Genomic DNA, 16,760 nt, shown 5'->3' with positions numbered 1-16,760 from the left:
AAAATCCTATTCGGTTGCATTTTCAGTAAATGTTCACATACACCGATCAGCCACAACATTAAAACCACCTGCCTAATATTGTATAGGTCCCCCTCGTGCCGCTAAAACAGTGCCAACCCACATCTTACAATAGCATTCTGAGATGATATTCTTCTCATCTCAATTGTACAGAGCAATTATCTGAGTTACTGTAAACTTTGTCAGTTTGAACTAGTCTGGCCATTCTCTGTTGAACTCCTCATCAACAAGGAATTTCCCTCCACAGAACTGCCGCTAACTGGATATTTTTAGTTTTTGGCACCAATCATGCCATGCTCCAAATCACTGAAATCAAATTTTTCCCCCATTCTGATGGTTGATGTGAACATTAACTGAAGCTCCTGACCCATTTCTGCATGATTTTATGCACTGCACTGCTGCCACATGATTGGCTGATTATATAATTGCATGGATGATTGTTGGTGCCAGATGGGCTTGTTTGAGTATTTCTGTAACTGTTGATCTCCTTGGATTTTCACACACAACAGTCTCTAGAATTTACTCCGAAGGATGCCAAAAACAAAAAACATCAGTGAGTGGCAGTTCTGCAGATGGAAACACCTTGTTGATGAGAGGTCAACAGAGAATGGCCAGACTAGTTAGAACTGACAAAGTCTACGATAACTCAGATAACCACTCTGTAAAATTGTGGTGAGAAGAATATAATCTCAGCATGTTATTCTGAGATGAAGGCTGGCGATGTTTTGGCGGTACAAGGCAGACCTACACAATATTAGGCAGATGGTTTTAATGTTGTGGCTGATCAGTGTAATTCTATGCATACAAGCACAATCACATATAAATAGCACTTGAAAGATCAAAGAATGCAGCTTAAAAAAAATTGTGTGTGTGTTTTTAATCAACATTTCTTCAAAGGAATGTATTAGTTGTTTAACCCTTTTAAACGGCATGTATGCAGGAGGGAAATCAAGAGAGTGGAAAGGGAGGAAGATGGAGGAATGGGCACAGAAAAGAAAACATTGCACACAAACATGGTGTTTTACAAACATCTGAACACATCACTGGAGAGGAATGGAGCTCTTTAAAATGGCCACCACCCACTGGCTATTGGCACAGAGAAACACATACACACACTGAAGCGTTCTCTAAAAAATATACATTTTGTGGTTCGTCCCCCGCTTTTATCTGCGTACAGTATACTAGTCCCAGCGTTCATGGTGAAAGCAAGTGCACAAAGAACTGTTCAATGGAAAAGACAGAAGATGAACCTTTCTGAGGCCAGATGTTCGATAAACAAGACCCAAAATAGGGACGATGGTGGGCAGAGAGTGTTTGTGTGTCCTCATGTGTCCTCTGTGATGTAGCTGTTTCGTTTAAACTCAACAGCACCTGCAAACACTTCCCTCCACGTCGGTCTGTCATTGAACGATGTCCACAGCTTCTCAGTTGTGTGTTTTGGACATGCCCACAAACACACACACACACATACACACACATCTGCACGCATACGCACACGTATTCAAGTCCATGTGCACAGGGTCAGAGACATGGCTTACACAGATTGTTTTAGTATCTTTAACATAATTTGGAAATAACCAAAATTGAACGTTTAAATATGTAAGAAACAGCCCACAAATACAACAGTGCTGAACAAACATAACACTTCCACATTTTAGGCAACTTGATATTGAAGTAACAAAATCCAATTGTTGTGTAAGAGAAAACATCAGTGTGACAGGAAAACAGCAGAGTGATACAAAACGAAATGTTTTTGAAAGAGAGATAATTAGGCTTTATAGGCAGATTGAAAACAGTAACAGATTGTTCAGACTCAGCGTCAGTCACAAAACACATCTGCAAAGTAAGACTACCAACATATTTGGGTATGAATGGCTTGTTATTTTTTTGAGTGTGTATGCAGTGTATTTCATTGCTACCATCTAACATTCCTCTACAGGCATACAGACACACACACAATGGTAGTGTAGAACACTCACTTAAGCACACTCAGAACACTGTTAAGGCCAGAAACGTACTTCCTGCATGTACGGAAATGCAGATGCAAATGTTTGGCAATACATTGCAAATACAAATGCGCAGTCCCATTGTACATACATAACTTGCATTCTGTAATGTAAGTGTTATTATATGGGAAGATAACAACTGCTGCTCAGCCAAATCAATTGACCTGAAAGACAACCAACCATAGAAGGAGATATTTTTTATGCTAATGCCTGCTATAGTTGTGGCCATACTGAGAATGCAACTCATAAAGAAACATTCAGAATGCAACAATGCATGAAATCGAGCTTGCGGTGCTGGACGTGTTTGTGTTCATGTACTTGTGTAGAGTGTGTTTTGGGCTTAAGAGAGATTGGCACTAACAGAGATGCATGATTGTGTGTGTGTGTGTGTGTGTGTGTGTGTGTGTGTGTGTGTGTGTGTGTGTGTGTGTGTGTGTGTGTGTGTGTGTGTGTGTGTGTGTGTGTGTGTGTGTGTGTGTGTGTGTGTGTGTGTGTGTGTGTGTGTGTGTGTGTGTGTGAAAGAAAGAGAGATATTATAAGTGTGAAATTAAGAGTGATGCTAATCAGACTCTATTTGTTGAGGTAACTAGCATATATGGCCAATCAGAATGGCTTTTGACTGTGTATTCGGTCTGTGCGTGTGACTGTTTCTCTTTACAAAAGCTTTTTTTGTGTGCCACAGCCATTGAGTCTTTCTCCGAGTGTGTGTGTGTGTGTGTGCTCACATCTGCATTATATTGAGACGTGTTCGGAGATTCTCAAGAATTTGAAATGAGACTTTAAATATTTCCACTTCACTTTGCATGAACAAAAAAGAGCACTGAGTATCTGTAAGAGAGTAATTCTGAGTGTCCATCTATCCTGTTGTCCATCAGAGAGAATGAGTTTTTTCTTCCCCTCATCCGTCTGTCTCCCTACCTCAGAACACCGCCGTGCTCACATCTGCCTCCTCCACCGTTTCAGACGAGCTCTTCCAAGAGTTTATTAAAAACCTTTCCTATCTCTCTCCATTCCTCTCTCCTTTGCTACACTCCCTCTCTCTCTATCCTCCTTCAAACAACTTTTTTCTCTCCCCCCAACTCCTACCCCTATTTATTTTTTCTTTTAATGTGCAATTCTTTCATAGTCTTTCTAAAAGTTTCCTTGCTCATTCGTTTGCTTTCCCAACAGGCAGAGAATGCATTCTTTTTTAATTCACCCCCTCGAATTCTTCCCTCCTTTCTATTTTTTTCCCCTTTTTGTTAAAAAAAGCGCCTTTAAAAATAATAATAATAATAATAATAAAAAACTCAGATTGTTCTACCTCAACACGTTCACAAACGAGGTCTATCTTCAAAACTATATCAGAGTACAAGGAGCTATAAAAATATATGTGTAGAGTGGAGGACTCCTGGGAAAGAGGAAAATGAGGGGAGAAACAGAACCAATCAAACTCGGTTTCTGCAACAGAATAAAAGTATTAAAATTAATTTACAACTCAAAAGGGGAAGAAACAAGGTCAGCATGTCATAATTTTTCTTTAATAAAAATTAGGCCTAGCAAAGGAACAGTAACTACATTGGGAAAAAAAAATAATTATTTACTGAGTATTCATATATAATTATAGTCTATGTGTTGAAAACGATAAAAACACTTTTTGATGTTCGCTCGTATTTTGTGTTTTGGTTTTAAAACAGTCTAACAAACACGCATACCCATGTTCACGCTAACACTGTACTCAGACGCGCACTGATTCACACTCACACAAACACTCGCAAGTTTTACTGAAGCACACTAGTTGCAACATGTGCAACAGCAGTGTCGGAATCTTTATCCTACACACTCACAAAATACACACGTTATTAAAATATACAAGATTCTCCATGCCAATAAGACTCCACCAATCAAACACATGGGTCCTAGATCAGGTGACTGCAGCCCTGTGTGCCGATTAGCTGAATCAATGGCCCCTCCCCTCGACAGAGAAGTAGTAACACAAGCTAGACTGCTATTTGTGAGTAAATGTAGCATTAAAAGTCCAAGTTCACATGAAGTCTTTCTAGGTTTAAACAAGTTGAGTTTTCTTTTCTTTTTTGTTGGTTTATTTTATTTGATTTTCAAGTACATCAGAAAAGACAAAGTTTCGATGCTTGTGCTTCAGAATTCCTCCAATAAAACAAGGAGTTTTCATGTTTACTCAGTTGGCTGAATCATTCCAGGAGGTCTTCTTTAGCTTTATGAACTTCTCCCTGTGGGAGGATAGAGAGAAGGAGGCCCTCACATCAGGACATCCTCTCTCTAACAAAAGGCCAAAGTCGGGGGGAGTTGCATGGAATGATAACACACACACCTGACCCCACACAGTCTGTGTTGGAGAAATGTGTGTGAAGGTAAAATAATCTGATCTACAAGGGACTCAGAATTCCGCAGTCACATGGTGAACTGCTGGGTCGGGGCTAGGGGTGGGTTTTAGGTAGTCATTAAGGTTGGTGTGGTCTTGTTAAGGTCGTCTCTGGTTCTCATACTTTATAGTAGATGTTGGCAGGGCTCTGAGGGGGCATCTCCTGTACGATGTAGACTGGATGGCCATAGTCCCCGCTGACTTTCTCATAGTGCGGGCAGTAGGCGGAGTCAGAAGTCCGCAGTGGGATGATGATGTCACTAGGTTCCGAGCCATTGTTGTTGCCGCCTCCTCCGCCCCCGCCACAACCTCGTTTGGGTGATGTCAGGGAGGAGAGGGAAAGGGGAGGGTGGTGCGATTCGGAATGTTTGGCATGTCGTCGTCGGTAACACACCACGCAGATCACAGCAGTGACGAGAAGGAGGAAAGCAGAACCTCCGGCTGCACCCGCGATAACGGCAATGTTGGAGGGAGGGAGGGGACCATTTTCTCCACCCGATTCTCTAGGGGGAATTTTGGGATGTGTGTTGTTTCCAGCACCTGTAAAACAGAGAGAGAATTTGGTACACAAATTGGAAAATGTAACATTTGTAAAAAAAAAACAATGAGACTAAAATGGTCCATCAATATATATTGCCTCTTTGAACAAATTTGATGTAAGATTCAGTTTAAAGGTGTGTAAGTTTTTGGAATGTTAAAATACTTTCACTTATCCTAAAGAGATATTCAGTGTCATCTTTAAGTCATTTGTAGGTTGACTTCCCTGAAAATTGTGAGCTTTGTGTTGTTTTAAAAACAAACTGACCAGCCCGACACAGCAACATTGGCTCAACCAATGGTGTAAGTTTGGGGAAGGACAATCTGTTTATTCAACCAATGTCAAATGGGGAATTACTGTTTAAAACAGTCTTTATTTTTGCTTGAAAAAGCCAATGAATTGTTCTAAACTTTAAGCTTAATGGGGTTTTTCCAAAATCCCTAAACCAATACCAATATTTCCAAATGTAACTCCACTAAGAGTTTTCAATCAACAAAGAATAAACTTGACTTTTTCTGATTATTCTGACTTGGGCTGTTATGACTTTTCTAACTAATAAGACTTTTGGTTTTCCTGTATTGGATGATCAACAATAAGAGTTACATCCATCCACCATGCTATCTGTCTTTCTATCTATCTATCTATCTATCTGAAGTTCTTTCTGTCTGTCTGGACTGTTGGGCCTGTACATTTTTCAAACTTCAAGCTCAAACAATTTAAGCTTCAGGCAAGGCTTTTTTAAGCCAACATCAGTTTGTCTTGACAAACATTACCTATCTAGTTATATTTGCAACTCTATTTGCTGAAATTAGTGGCACAGAAATTGTGCAGAAAGGAAATCCACTTCTCTTATACACTTTTGACTCTTATCTTGGCTTAGCAGTTTTCGGAGTTTCAATGCATATCATTAGGGAAACTTTTTCCAAGTTTTTCTAGATTGCATTTTGTGATGACACCCATTAGTGAAATGACCACCTTTAACCTGTTCCTGTATTAGAGAGTGGACTCCAGAGAAGTGCACTTTGACACTTACATGAGTATTAGTCTGATGTAGCAGGTTCATTAGTGCTGCCACATCCTGCCCTTTAGCATCGCCTTTCTACATCTATCTCACCATCTGATGGGCTACTTTAGTTAATGACTTTCACCAGTCAAATGGAACAAATGAAACTGGGCCAGTCATCTAACCATTTGATTGGCTTGTTCATGTCCTTAACAGATCAAACCGAACCAATTAGTGCCATGTTCACTAAAACTGTCTGAAATTTGAATAAAATTGGCTGACATTGCAGAGTAGTGGTCTTTTCTCTGAACTCTCTGACCAGTGGCTCAGATCGCACTGAGTCAAGGTGGATTGAGTTTCCGCAAACATGCACGTTTTGGCACACATGTAAAACACACATGGTGTAAGCCTGCGGTCAGCCACATGAGTAGATACTGTGGTCTGGCAAAGAAGATGTGAACCGCAATCATCAAACCGTAGATTAGAATAAAAAAGATCAAGAGATATAAGAGTTGAGATGAGGCAATGTTCAGTATTTGGACACAATGTTATGGTCTGTTCGCACCAAAAACGAAACAAACAAAAAATGAAATGAATGGCAGATAAAGTGTCTATATTTGAGTCAAGAGTGACACAAAAAACATACTGGCCAAAATACCTTACAAATATATCAAATGTTTGTCTATTATGTGAATAGGTCTATAGGAAAGCATATTTTAAATATGTTAAATATGAGTCTTGTTTGTGGCAAATGTTCATGGCAAATATTCACTTTTGGTGTGAATGTGCCTTTAGAGTAAGAACAGACTAAGCTAGACCATGATAATTCATTCTTATTATAGTAAGTTTGGTTTATGCTGGAGGTTTATTATCATTCATATTTTTGCCCTAAATGCTGTTGAACATTAAGGGGACTGTTATAAAAAAAATACAAATAAAATAAAATTCACACATGGAAACATGAGTAATGGTTAATGTGGCTGCTGCTTCACACACTGAGTTTTAATAGATGTGGGATCTATGAGGCAATATTAGTCATTTATCTTTACATAACGGGATTATGGAGTGTGGGAGGCATTTCACAAGGGAACTGAAATCCAATCTAAATGCTGTGGTCTGATTGGGCTCTTTAAACGGAAGAATTTTAGTTGAATGTATAAAACCCTCAGAATATAGATCTGCTAGATAACTACAAAATTGTCATTTTCAGAGGAGGTCTACATTACTGTAATGCTGTGTCCTAACCAGGTACGGCATGATAAAAGCCATCTCTTCTATTTAAATGGAATGTATGTTTTATGGCTTTGTTATTATTCTGAGCTTTCTAGTTTATTAAAGGATCCGCATAAATGAACTCTTCCATCATATACTTATCCTCATGTTCCAAACCCTTTTATCCGTAGAGCACAAAGGGAGAAATTTGGATGAGTGTTCACACCACAGACTACTAAAAGTAGTTTATGTGACTTGTTTGCTATTTTCCAAGTCAGTGATAGACCACATATTTGAACTTGGCACATTGCGTTTATGTCATTGAGGGTGAGGGTGAGGGTGAGTAAAATTTTTGGGTGAGCTATGTCTCATTGGCAATGGTAAATACAGATTGGAAAGGTACATGGGTTTGATTACACACACATTAACTACAAGATATAGAGCAAATGACCATTGAGCTAATTTAACTGGACATAGCTGATGTTAGGTGCGTATGTGTGTAGTTGTGATCTCGGCGGGATACAATAAGAGCCCCTGCCGAGTGCTGGAGTGGTGGAAAATACAGGGATCTTTCTGCAGGTGCTCTCAATTGGCCCATCATTATTCTTGACACAATGCCTCTCATTTTCTCTCTACATCCCTCACTTCTTTCCTCAACCTCCTCCTTCGCTCCGTGTCTCTATGACTGTCCGTGTTTTTGTGCTCATAATGGTTTGCACCCCCCCCCCCTCAACCCACCTCCACCTGAAATGATGACAGACAGATAGACAGACAGATAGATAGATATGATTTTAAGACCGATGCACAAGCTTTCTCTGTTTTGCTCTATTTTCTGTGTATGTATGTCAGAGAACAGATAGAATAAGACACAAGGCAGCATCCTCATGCTCCCACATGTCAAAATCATGCAAACATAGAGTTTGAGTAATTTTCACATTCTATCATCATACACTAATCATCCTCCTCTCCTTCTCATTTTCTGTTTCTTTCTTCCTCTCAGGACCAACTAAACCAGGCCGTTAAACTAATGGCATTAATAAGTCTCAGAAACGACAGCTCTTTCTTCCTCTCATCCTTTATCTTTCCCCGTGCGGCCATTACCCCACCACACTTAGCCTCCAGTTTGCGACTGTGAGGCCTGCAAAGACGATGCAGAACAGAGGGAGAGCGAGGAGGAGAGAACAAACAGAAGGGTGGAATATATCACAAATAACCCGAGTGCCAAGACGGCTGTTTCTCTACATCCATCTGTCATTTCCTTCCCTTGTTCCTTGAGATTGTTCTGTTCATTTTTTAATGTTGTGTCTGTTTGGTATGTGAAATTTTGATGTGTCCTCAGCTGATGCTGAAAGCAGCTGTGTTTACCTGGATTTGGGTTGTTGATACGGCCCGCTGGGTCGGCTTTGGGGGGCTTGGCTGGGAGGCCATATGGACCTACAGACAAGCAATAGAGTGAAATGGTTTAGTAATCAACCAGTATCATAAATCGTAAAAAAAACACGCACCTGCGAGGCCGTGCTTAACGCAGCTCCTAAAGAGCACATGAGGGGGCCTGGGTAGCTCAGCGAATATTGACGCTGACTACCACCCCAGAAGTCACGAGTTCGAATCCAGAGTGTGCGGAAAGACTCCAGATAGGTCTCCTAAGCAGATAAATTGGCCCGGTTGCTAGGGAGGGTAGAGTCACATGGGGTAACCTCCTCATGGTCGTGATTATTGGTTCTCGCTCTCAATGGGGCACGTGGTAAATTGTGCATGGATCGCAGAGAGTAGTATGAGCCTCCACATGCTGGGAGTCTCCGTGGTGTCATGCACAACGAGCCACGTGATAAGACGTGCGGATTGACCATCTCAGAAGCAGAGGCAACTGAGACTTGTCCTCCGCCACCCGGATTGAGGTGAGTAACCACGTCACCACGAGGACCTACTAAGTAGTGAGAATTGGGCATTACAAGTTGGAAGAAAAGGGGATAAAAAAAAACATGCACCTGCAACTGTACTATTTAGGGTGTTATCTTGTGCAAGATGACCAATGACATATATGTGGTTCATTGTCCCTGTGGCCTGTCATATATTGGCAAGACAAATCTGTCTCTTAAAACTAGAATTTCAGAACATAGAAGTTCTATAAGAAATCATGATCCAAAAAGTTCTGTGGCAGTACACTTTACCATAACACATCATCCAGTTTCAATATATTGGCATTGAAGCTATTAAACAACATTGGAGAGAAGGTGATATGAATGTCCAGTTACTCAAGAGATGCATTTTGGATATACATTATCACCAAAAGGCCTCAATGAGGATTTTAATATATGCCATTTTCTCTGATTGACCTGCTGTCATTTTAAGTGTTTATTATATTTTTCTTTTCCTATTGTTATTTATTAATTTCCTCTTATGGCTGTTAGTTTTCTTTAATGGAACAGTGGGTTTTCCAAGATCTCACTTAGTGGTGTATTTGTCTCACCATGTGAACAACAGTATCTTTGACACCTCTATTTACCTGTTGTCAGTATCATACATGGCAGTATGATGGTGCTCGCACTTGATGGTTTAGCCAATGTACAGTTGTCATATTTCTTCTACATACTTTGTATTTTGAGTTATTGCTGTTAAGTCATTTTTGTTGATGTTTTTGTAAATTTGTACAGGGTATCTTTTGATTGTGAGACTTGAGTCCTATGCAATAATAATCAGAGTGGTGGTGGCGTAGTGGGCTAAAGCGCTGAACTGGTAAGCAGAAGGTTGTCGGTTTGATCCCCAAAGCCACCACCATTGTGTCCTTGAGCAAGGCACTTAACTCCAGGTTGCTCCGGGGTGATTGTCCCTGTAATAAGTGCAATGTAAGTCACTTTGGATAAAAGTGTCTGCCAAATGCATAAATATAATAATGTTATGTTCATGCAATGATAATATTTGCATGTGATGTTGTGATTTCTTGATTGGTGTTCATGCGTATATATATGGGTGTGTTTCTTTGTGTGTAATTTGAGTCTGATGAAGAGCATGTCGCAGGAAACGTCTACATGGTACAAGACACCTTGATTAACTTTAAAATGTTATAATATAATTATTATTAACTTATGATTAACTTAGCATAATAAGTTATAATTATATAATGCTATAGTAGAATAGCAATATAATTACATTATATTTACAAAATAATTTTAAAACAATGAAAACAAATAAAATGAAGAATATGGGCCTCTTAATATGTTTCAAGCCATAATACTGTCAAAGTCTTCACTAATGTAATTAAGGGATTACTGCAGTGGTGATGCAATCATTACATACAATTTAGAAGGCAGACCAACATTTCATATGCACACAGTCATCTCTGAGCTTATGGCAAACTGTCATGCTTGTCAAAATGGCATGACAGCCAGTGTGCGTATGTGTGTGCGGGAATATCGCATCAGAAATCTCCAACCGAAACAGTTTTTATTTCGATGACAAACAAAACAGACGTGACCTTTCAGCCACAAAGCAGATAACAACTAGAGTTAGAGTGAGAGAGAGAGAGAGAGACACAAATACACAGAGAAAGCATTGTCTGAATGTTTGTGAAGAAAAGTAAATAATAAGAGTTGATGAAAAGAAATATACAAATTAATATCCAAATATGACAAATGAGAAATGAGAATAAAGTAAAGCAAAGAAAAACAATAAAATGATTTTTTTGAGCTGTAGTGAATTCACACTCATTCAACAGTGTACAAGTGACTGCTTGATCGGCATGACTGATAATAACTGTGTATACACACACACACACTCAACTAAACAGATATGAGTGTGTATGCAATACTGTTATGGCTCAGGGACTTGTGTCCACAGTCTGTTGGGATTTACTTCCTGCTGTTTTCTAGAGTTTAATAGTGAAAACTAACAGGGATGGACAGAGTTTGTGTTTGTGTGTAAACAAAAGCAATTGGTCATGAATGTGGTCATGTGTGCAATAGAGAGAAACTCTTTACTGAGCTTCTGTTTCAGCAAATCAAGCACCCGTAACTGTTTCAGGTGACCAACCCTCTGGCTTTGCCTGCTGATAAGCTCCCTAGAGTGCGTGTGCATGTTACTCACTCTGTCCCACTTTCAGCACCACCTTCATGCCCTGTGTAGCACAAACTCCTCCTCTCATGCTCTCCAGTCCCTGACGCGTCCCGTCTGATGTAGCTGTAAAAGAAAGGAAGAGATTTATTACTTTATATTACAGTTTATCATACACACAACAAGACACTCAAACTGAATGTTGCTCGCTGTAGAATCAAAAGAACCGGTTCATAAGTGTCATTCGTTCGGTAATCGGTCTGAACTAGTCATGCTGTATTTTGCTTGCTTTAGCTTCAAAAGAACCGGCTCATAGGAGTCATTCGTTCTGGAATCAGACTGCATTAGTCGCCCTGTATGTTGCTCGTTGTAGATTCAAAAGAACCAGCTCATAGGAGTCATTCATTTGGGAATCGGACTGCATTTGTTTCCCCATATGTTGCTCATTGTAGATTCAAAAGAACCAGCTTATAAGAGTCACTCATTCGAGAATCAGACTGCACTGGTCGTGCTGTATGTTGCTCACTGTAGATTCAAAATAACCGGCTCATAAGAGTCACTCGTTCGACAATCAGACTACACTAGTCATACTGTATGTCACACAGTTTGCTCTGGTTGAATACTGCACATTTTAGCAATTCAGGTATTCGATGCATAATAAAATTGCATGCTGTAAACAGTATACAACTGCATACTACAAAAATAGCATGTGTAGTATGATAGCAGGCTTTTGTGAACATACATAGGTGACTGAGGTTATCGAATATTATAGCAATCACTGTTAACCTAACACAGTCATTCTGTGTAGATATTTGATCTTATATGGATTAACACACATTAATGTCACTGCTCATGGTACAGCTCTAATGAGGCATAATTTCCAGTCCCAGAGGAGGTCATTTAACATCCTAAAACTCCTCAAAGTGCATCCATCACTCACACACAAACTCCCTCAATCCAGGACCCATTTTTCTGCCTGAAAAACACTGGCAGGATCCTGATAAATTATACTGATGAGCTTCATGGGCCAAAGTGGGCCAGCATGGTCCAGATGCAAGATACAGGTGGACATCATGCGAGATGCATGTGGGCTGAACTAAAAGTGTCTGACGGCTGATTTCATGTGGGCCAGACGCACAGGCCAAAGTCAGAACTGCTTCTCCGTGGTAATAAGGCCTGGCCATCTTAAATGAGAAAGAGAGACAGAGAGAGAGAGAGAGAGAGCAAGAGATTGAGAGAGAGAGGAATAATGAGCTGATGCAAGTGGGAGTGCCAGATCTTATTTACAGAGGGATGGAGAGAGTGAGAAATGAGAGTGAGAAATGAAATGGAGGAAAGACACACACTTTTGAAATTGTTCATCCTATCGCTCAATATCTCTTGATTTGATTCCTTGTCCTTCCTTCATTTCAAATATATCTCGCAATGGCAGTCTTGAGTGGATTTTTTTAAACCATTTCCTCTGTTTAGAGAAAAAACAATATCCCTTGGCTTGCAGAATAACATCACCACCGATGACCCACGAGGTTGTGAAAAAAGTCTCTCCCTCTTCTTCACTCCCTCACTCACACTCACAACAGAATGTCTTTGCACAGGGACACACACAGAGAGAGAGAGAGAGAGAGAGAGAGAGAGAGAGAAACAATAAGATGAAATAAGAATCACAGAAAGATGGTAAGCAATTTTTTCATGAAAAAAAAAAACAGTTTTAGCCGTTTGATGAAAATAAATGTAGTCAATATTTTGTCATGTCATATTCATTAATTTTATTCAGTTTTACCCTAACTTAAGTGCCACATAATTTTCGGCTACTTAAGTAACAATTTAGTTGATGAAAATGTCCAAAACCGTGTGCCAAACTGTAACAGACAAAACTTTAAACACATTTTTGAACATTTAGAAAAATGTATATACACACTGTAAAAAAAAACGTGTTTTTACAAAAAAAAATCTGGCAGCTGTGGTTGCCAGAATAATTATGTAGAAAATACAGTTAAATGTAAACCACTTTACAGAACAACCTATACATTTTACAGTTTAAAATGGTTGTAATTTAAACGCTGGCACTGTAAAAAACAATTTAAAATTCTGTAAAATTTACAGTAAAAAATATTCATAAACATGCCTTCTTAAACTGTAAAAATCTGTTGTTTACTTTATAAGGTATTTGTTAATTACATAGTAATTAATGAAGGGCGCATGATGACATGAAGGTCATCAGTAGTGGCTCTTCCAGGAACAATGACCATTAAACATATAGAGACAGTCTCAGTGTCACTCACATAAACACTAAACACCATCAGGGGGACACATATGTGAGATTTAAATAATGCAGTAAACATTAACTAAATTACATCAAATATAACACAAAACACCCCAAAGTACATTACTGATATTAAAAATATGATGAAACATAACTATTACTATAAAATATAATTAAATGTAATGGGTCAAGCAGGGAATTGTGGGAACACCCGATTACTGTTTTTTACTGTAATTTTAACGATAATTTACTGTAAAAAAAACTACATGTACTCTCTTATTCTTTTTACCATTAATTATACAGGAAAATCTTACTTTTAACATTTAAATAATTAAATTTTTACATCATTTTATTGTAAAAACTACTGTATTGTTTTTTAAAATATATTTTAAAAATGTACTGTATATTTTACAGTTAATATTTATTAATCAATTAACATTTAATTTCTGTAGCATTTTTACAGCATTTTACTGTTAAAATGTTTTACAGTGCATGTATTATTTTAAACATGCTTCAAACATATAAAATATACAACAAAGTGATGTACTTGTTGTGAAAACCATACAGGAAGTTTTGAGAAGGATCATATTTGCTTTTGATCAACAAAATATTTTGGACCATAAATAATGTTGGATTAAAACAACCTTTTAGCCGCAGACCCCAAGCCTTCCCTAACTCTATGATATTTCCTAGGCGAGAATACTCAAGGTTTACTCTAAAACGTCTAGATATTCTGACACATTTTGGTAAGATGGAAAGAAAAAGAGCAAGAGAGAGAGTGAGTGAGACAAGGGAGGAAGGGAGACACTAATGGTCTTTGGCAAGCTGTTGCTGGTAGGATTGAGAATAGAGACGATAAGAGGTCATGGAATGCTCTAACATGCAAGTAGTTGACAGAAAAGAGAGAGTGAGAAAGAGAAGAGTGAAGAGAGAGAAAAGGAAAGACGCTTATGGCTGTGACTCCTCCCTGTTTGCGGAAATACTAAAAGGGCACGTACACACTGCAGGTAATTACGGTTGTCACTCCACACCTGAGTACTGTACAAACAACGTTTGGTTATTTTCTGAATTGAAAATCATGGAATCACTCCTAAAAACTGATTTAGTGACAACCAGATTTTCAGTAAATCTGCATAATGTGTACAAGACCAGACTGAACAACCAGTCGTTAATGCATTTAAAAGAGGTTTGAGGCATCTGTGTTTCTTGTTTACAGCCACAAGATGCTAAACCCTTACTATTGTTCTCACTGCGCCAACCATCACTACTTCAGTACTGACTCCTGAATGTTTTCATACAAAATACATTTTAATTTAGGGTATTCACTACCACATTTAAAGGAAAAATTCACCCAGAAATGAAATGTTTTCATTATTTACACAACCATAATATGGCGGCTACATCGATGACATTAAACCTCATTGGTTCTCATCGCATCTCTTGTCCAAATGTGCAACGAAAACCAATGAGGTTTGATATTATTGATGTAGCAGCCATATTTGATATAAGTGCATTATTAGTATGATTTGATATGAAAGTGAATATTGACTGAAATTGTATTCTGTTCATTGCATAAAGAGATAATATTGCTTAACAAATACACAGAATATAGTGCACGAGTCGTATCGAATAATTTGAATGTGGTTTCATTGTTTTGTTTTTCTTTTCTTTTTTTTTTCTTTTTTGAGCTTGACAAACTGAGCTTGACTTACTATTATATATGGAATAAACCCTTTGAAGAATTTTTATAAAATTAATAATTTGTGTTCCAGGGAAGAAAGGAAGTATTCTGGGTTTGGAGCAACATTAGGGCAAATATGATAGAATTTTCATTTTTGGTGAACTATTAAATATGAACTTTTAAATGTGGTTGTCACTTCCAAATCTTGCAGTGTGTACACGGCCAAGGAAAAGTAAATATCAAGGGAAAAGAGAATGACGAAAGAGAGTTAGATTAGAATATGTGGCAAAGATGTACCTTCGGCTCTCCTGACATAAAACTGGAACAGAGAAAGAGAGAGGCAGAGAGAGAGAGAGAGATAGAGAGAGAGAGAGAGAAAGAGAGAGAAAGGACAGGATGAGTAATGGAGACAATGATCAGCAGTGATGGAAAAAAAAACAGCAACAAAAAGAATGTTGAAGTCATGAAGAAACACCTCAGTCATTCGTTCTTAGATAGTAGTGTACATGGCAACCTAAATCACCACACAACTCACACAAGCAGATTTTATGCACCTCAGTTTGAGTGTGTATTTGTCCAGGATTAGAATATAAATGTGTATTGTTTATGTGTAAAGATAGAAGTGTCATCATGTAAAAAGATTAATCGGATAATCTTTCAACAAAAAAGCTGAGGAGGCTGAATGTGTATGTCTCCCATGCATGTGTTTATGTAAAGGGGTTCTGGGATGCCTCTTGTCACACTAATAATGGTGATAAAGTGTAAGTCAGTCAGACATGTGTGTTATGTGTAGGCGTTATCCCACGGCTATTATTGTGGCAAGATGTGTGTGTGTGTGAGTGTGTGTGTTAATGAGAATTAGAGAAAGTGCTAGACTGTGTGTTTGATGTTTTGTGTCGCAAATATGTTACATATATTTTCCACAATACAGAGTAATCCATCATAAATATTCACATTTTGAGAACCGTTGTCTGTTAAAGGAAGATTCTGGGTTATTTTTTACCAAAAGTCAATGTACCGCAAGTGTGCGGCGCAAAGTAATTTAGACTCATTGCTCAGTGTAATAAAAAGGACACGTGTTGACAGCGAATACAATCATAATTGAATCTAAGCAGGAAAGTACTGCAAATAAACATTTGTAACATTAGACAAGTTAGCATGTATGGCTGTACCGATACAATCATATATCATTATCACCCAATTATTTTCCATCCATGAGTGCTTTCACATCAAAATGCTCATACAGTAACTGCCAATGATTAGCTTATCCCAAAAAAATCTAAAATAAATTAATGAAATCACATTTGAAATCATTGTATCACTCCCTGCTTTTGAAGTGAAAACGTTAACAGATTTGCGCACAACACCTGTGCACATTGAATACGCTGGTAATAACACTGGTAAAGGTGTTAACCTGCAATGTGAAATCAGGATAATCAGAGCAAAAATCTACCTGTGTTGATTGGTTTATTCTTAAAACGTTAATGACCATTATTAAACTGTTATTACCCAGATAAAGGAAATTTGGGCATTTTCATGACCTTCTAAGTTGTCGGCTTATTATGCATAATTGGTGTAAGAACATACTTTAGACCTAAAGAATCAGATC

The 16,760-nt window shown here is 38.4% G+C and overlaps 1 protein-coding gene across 2 annotated transcripts in view; it reads right to left on the bottom strand.

Moving 5' to 3' along the window:
• Positions 1 to 209: 209 nt before the first annotated feature.
• The window catches only part of LOC127653026 (ephrin-B3-like), a 100,219-nt gene continuing 83,668 nt past the window's right edge, over positions 210 to 16,760 (bottom strand). The window contains exons 4-6 of one of the 2 annotated variants that reach the window (XM_052139515.1): positions 11,241 to 11,333; positions 8,523 to 8,591; positions 210 to 4,944 (exon numbers count right to left, since the gene is read on the bottom strand). In XM_052139515.1, coding sequence (XP_051995475.1) covers positions 4,523 to 4,944; positions 8,523 to 8,591; positions 11,241 to 11,333 — 584 coding nt within the window. In that variant the 3' untranslated portion in view covers positions 210 to 4,522. The remainder of the gene's footprint in view (positions 4,945 to 8,522; positions 8,592 to 11,240; positions 11,334 to 16,760) is intronic. The other variant, XM_052139522.1, reaches the window with a different exon arrangement.

Source organism: Xyrauchen texanus, chromosome 2, assembly GCF_025860055.1.
Source record: "Xyrauchen texanus isolate HMW12.3.18 chromosome 2, RBS_HiC_50CHRs, whole genome shotgun sequence".
NCBI classification, from domain to species: Eukaryota; Metazoa; Chordata; class Actinopteri; order Cypriniformes; family Catostomidae; genus Xyrauchen; species Xyrauchen texanus.
The sequence above is the reverse complement of the archived record's forward strand: the minus strand, read 5'-3'. Positions and strand labels throughout refer to the sequence as shown.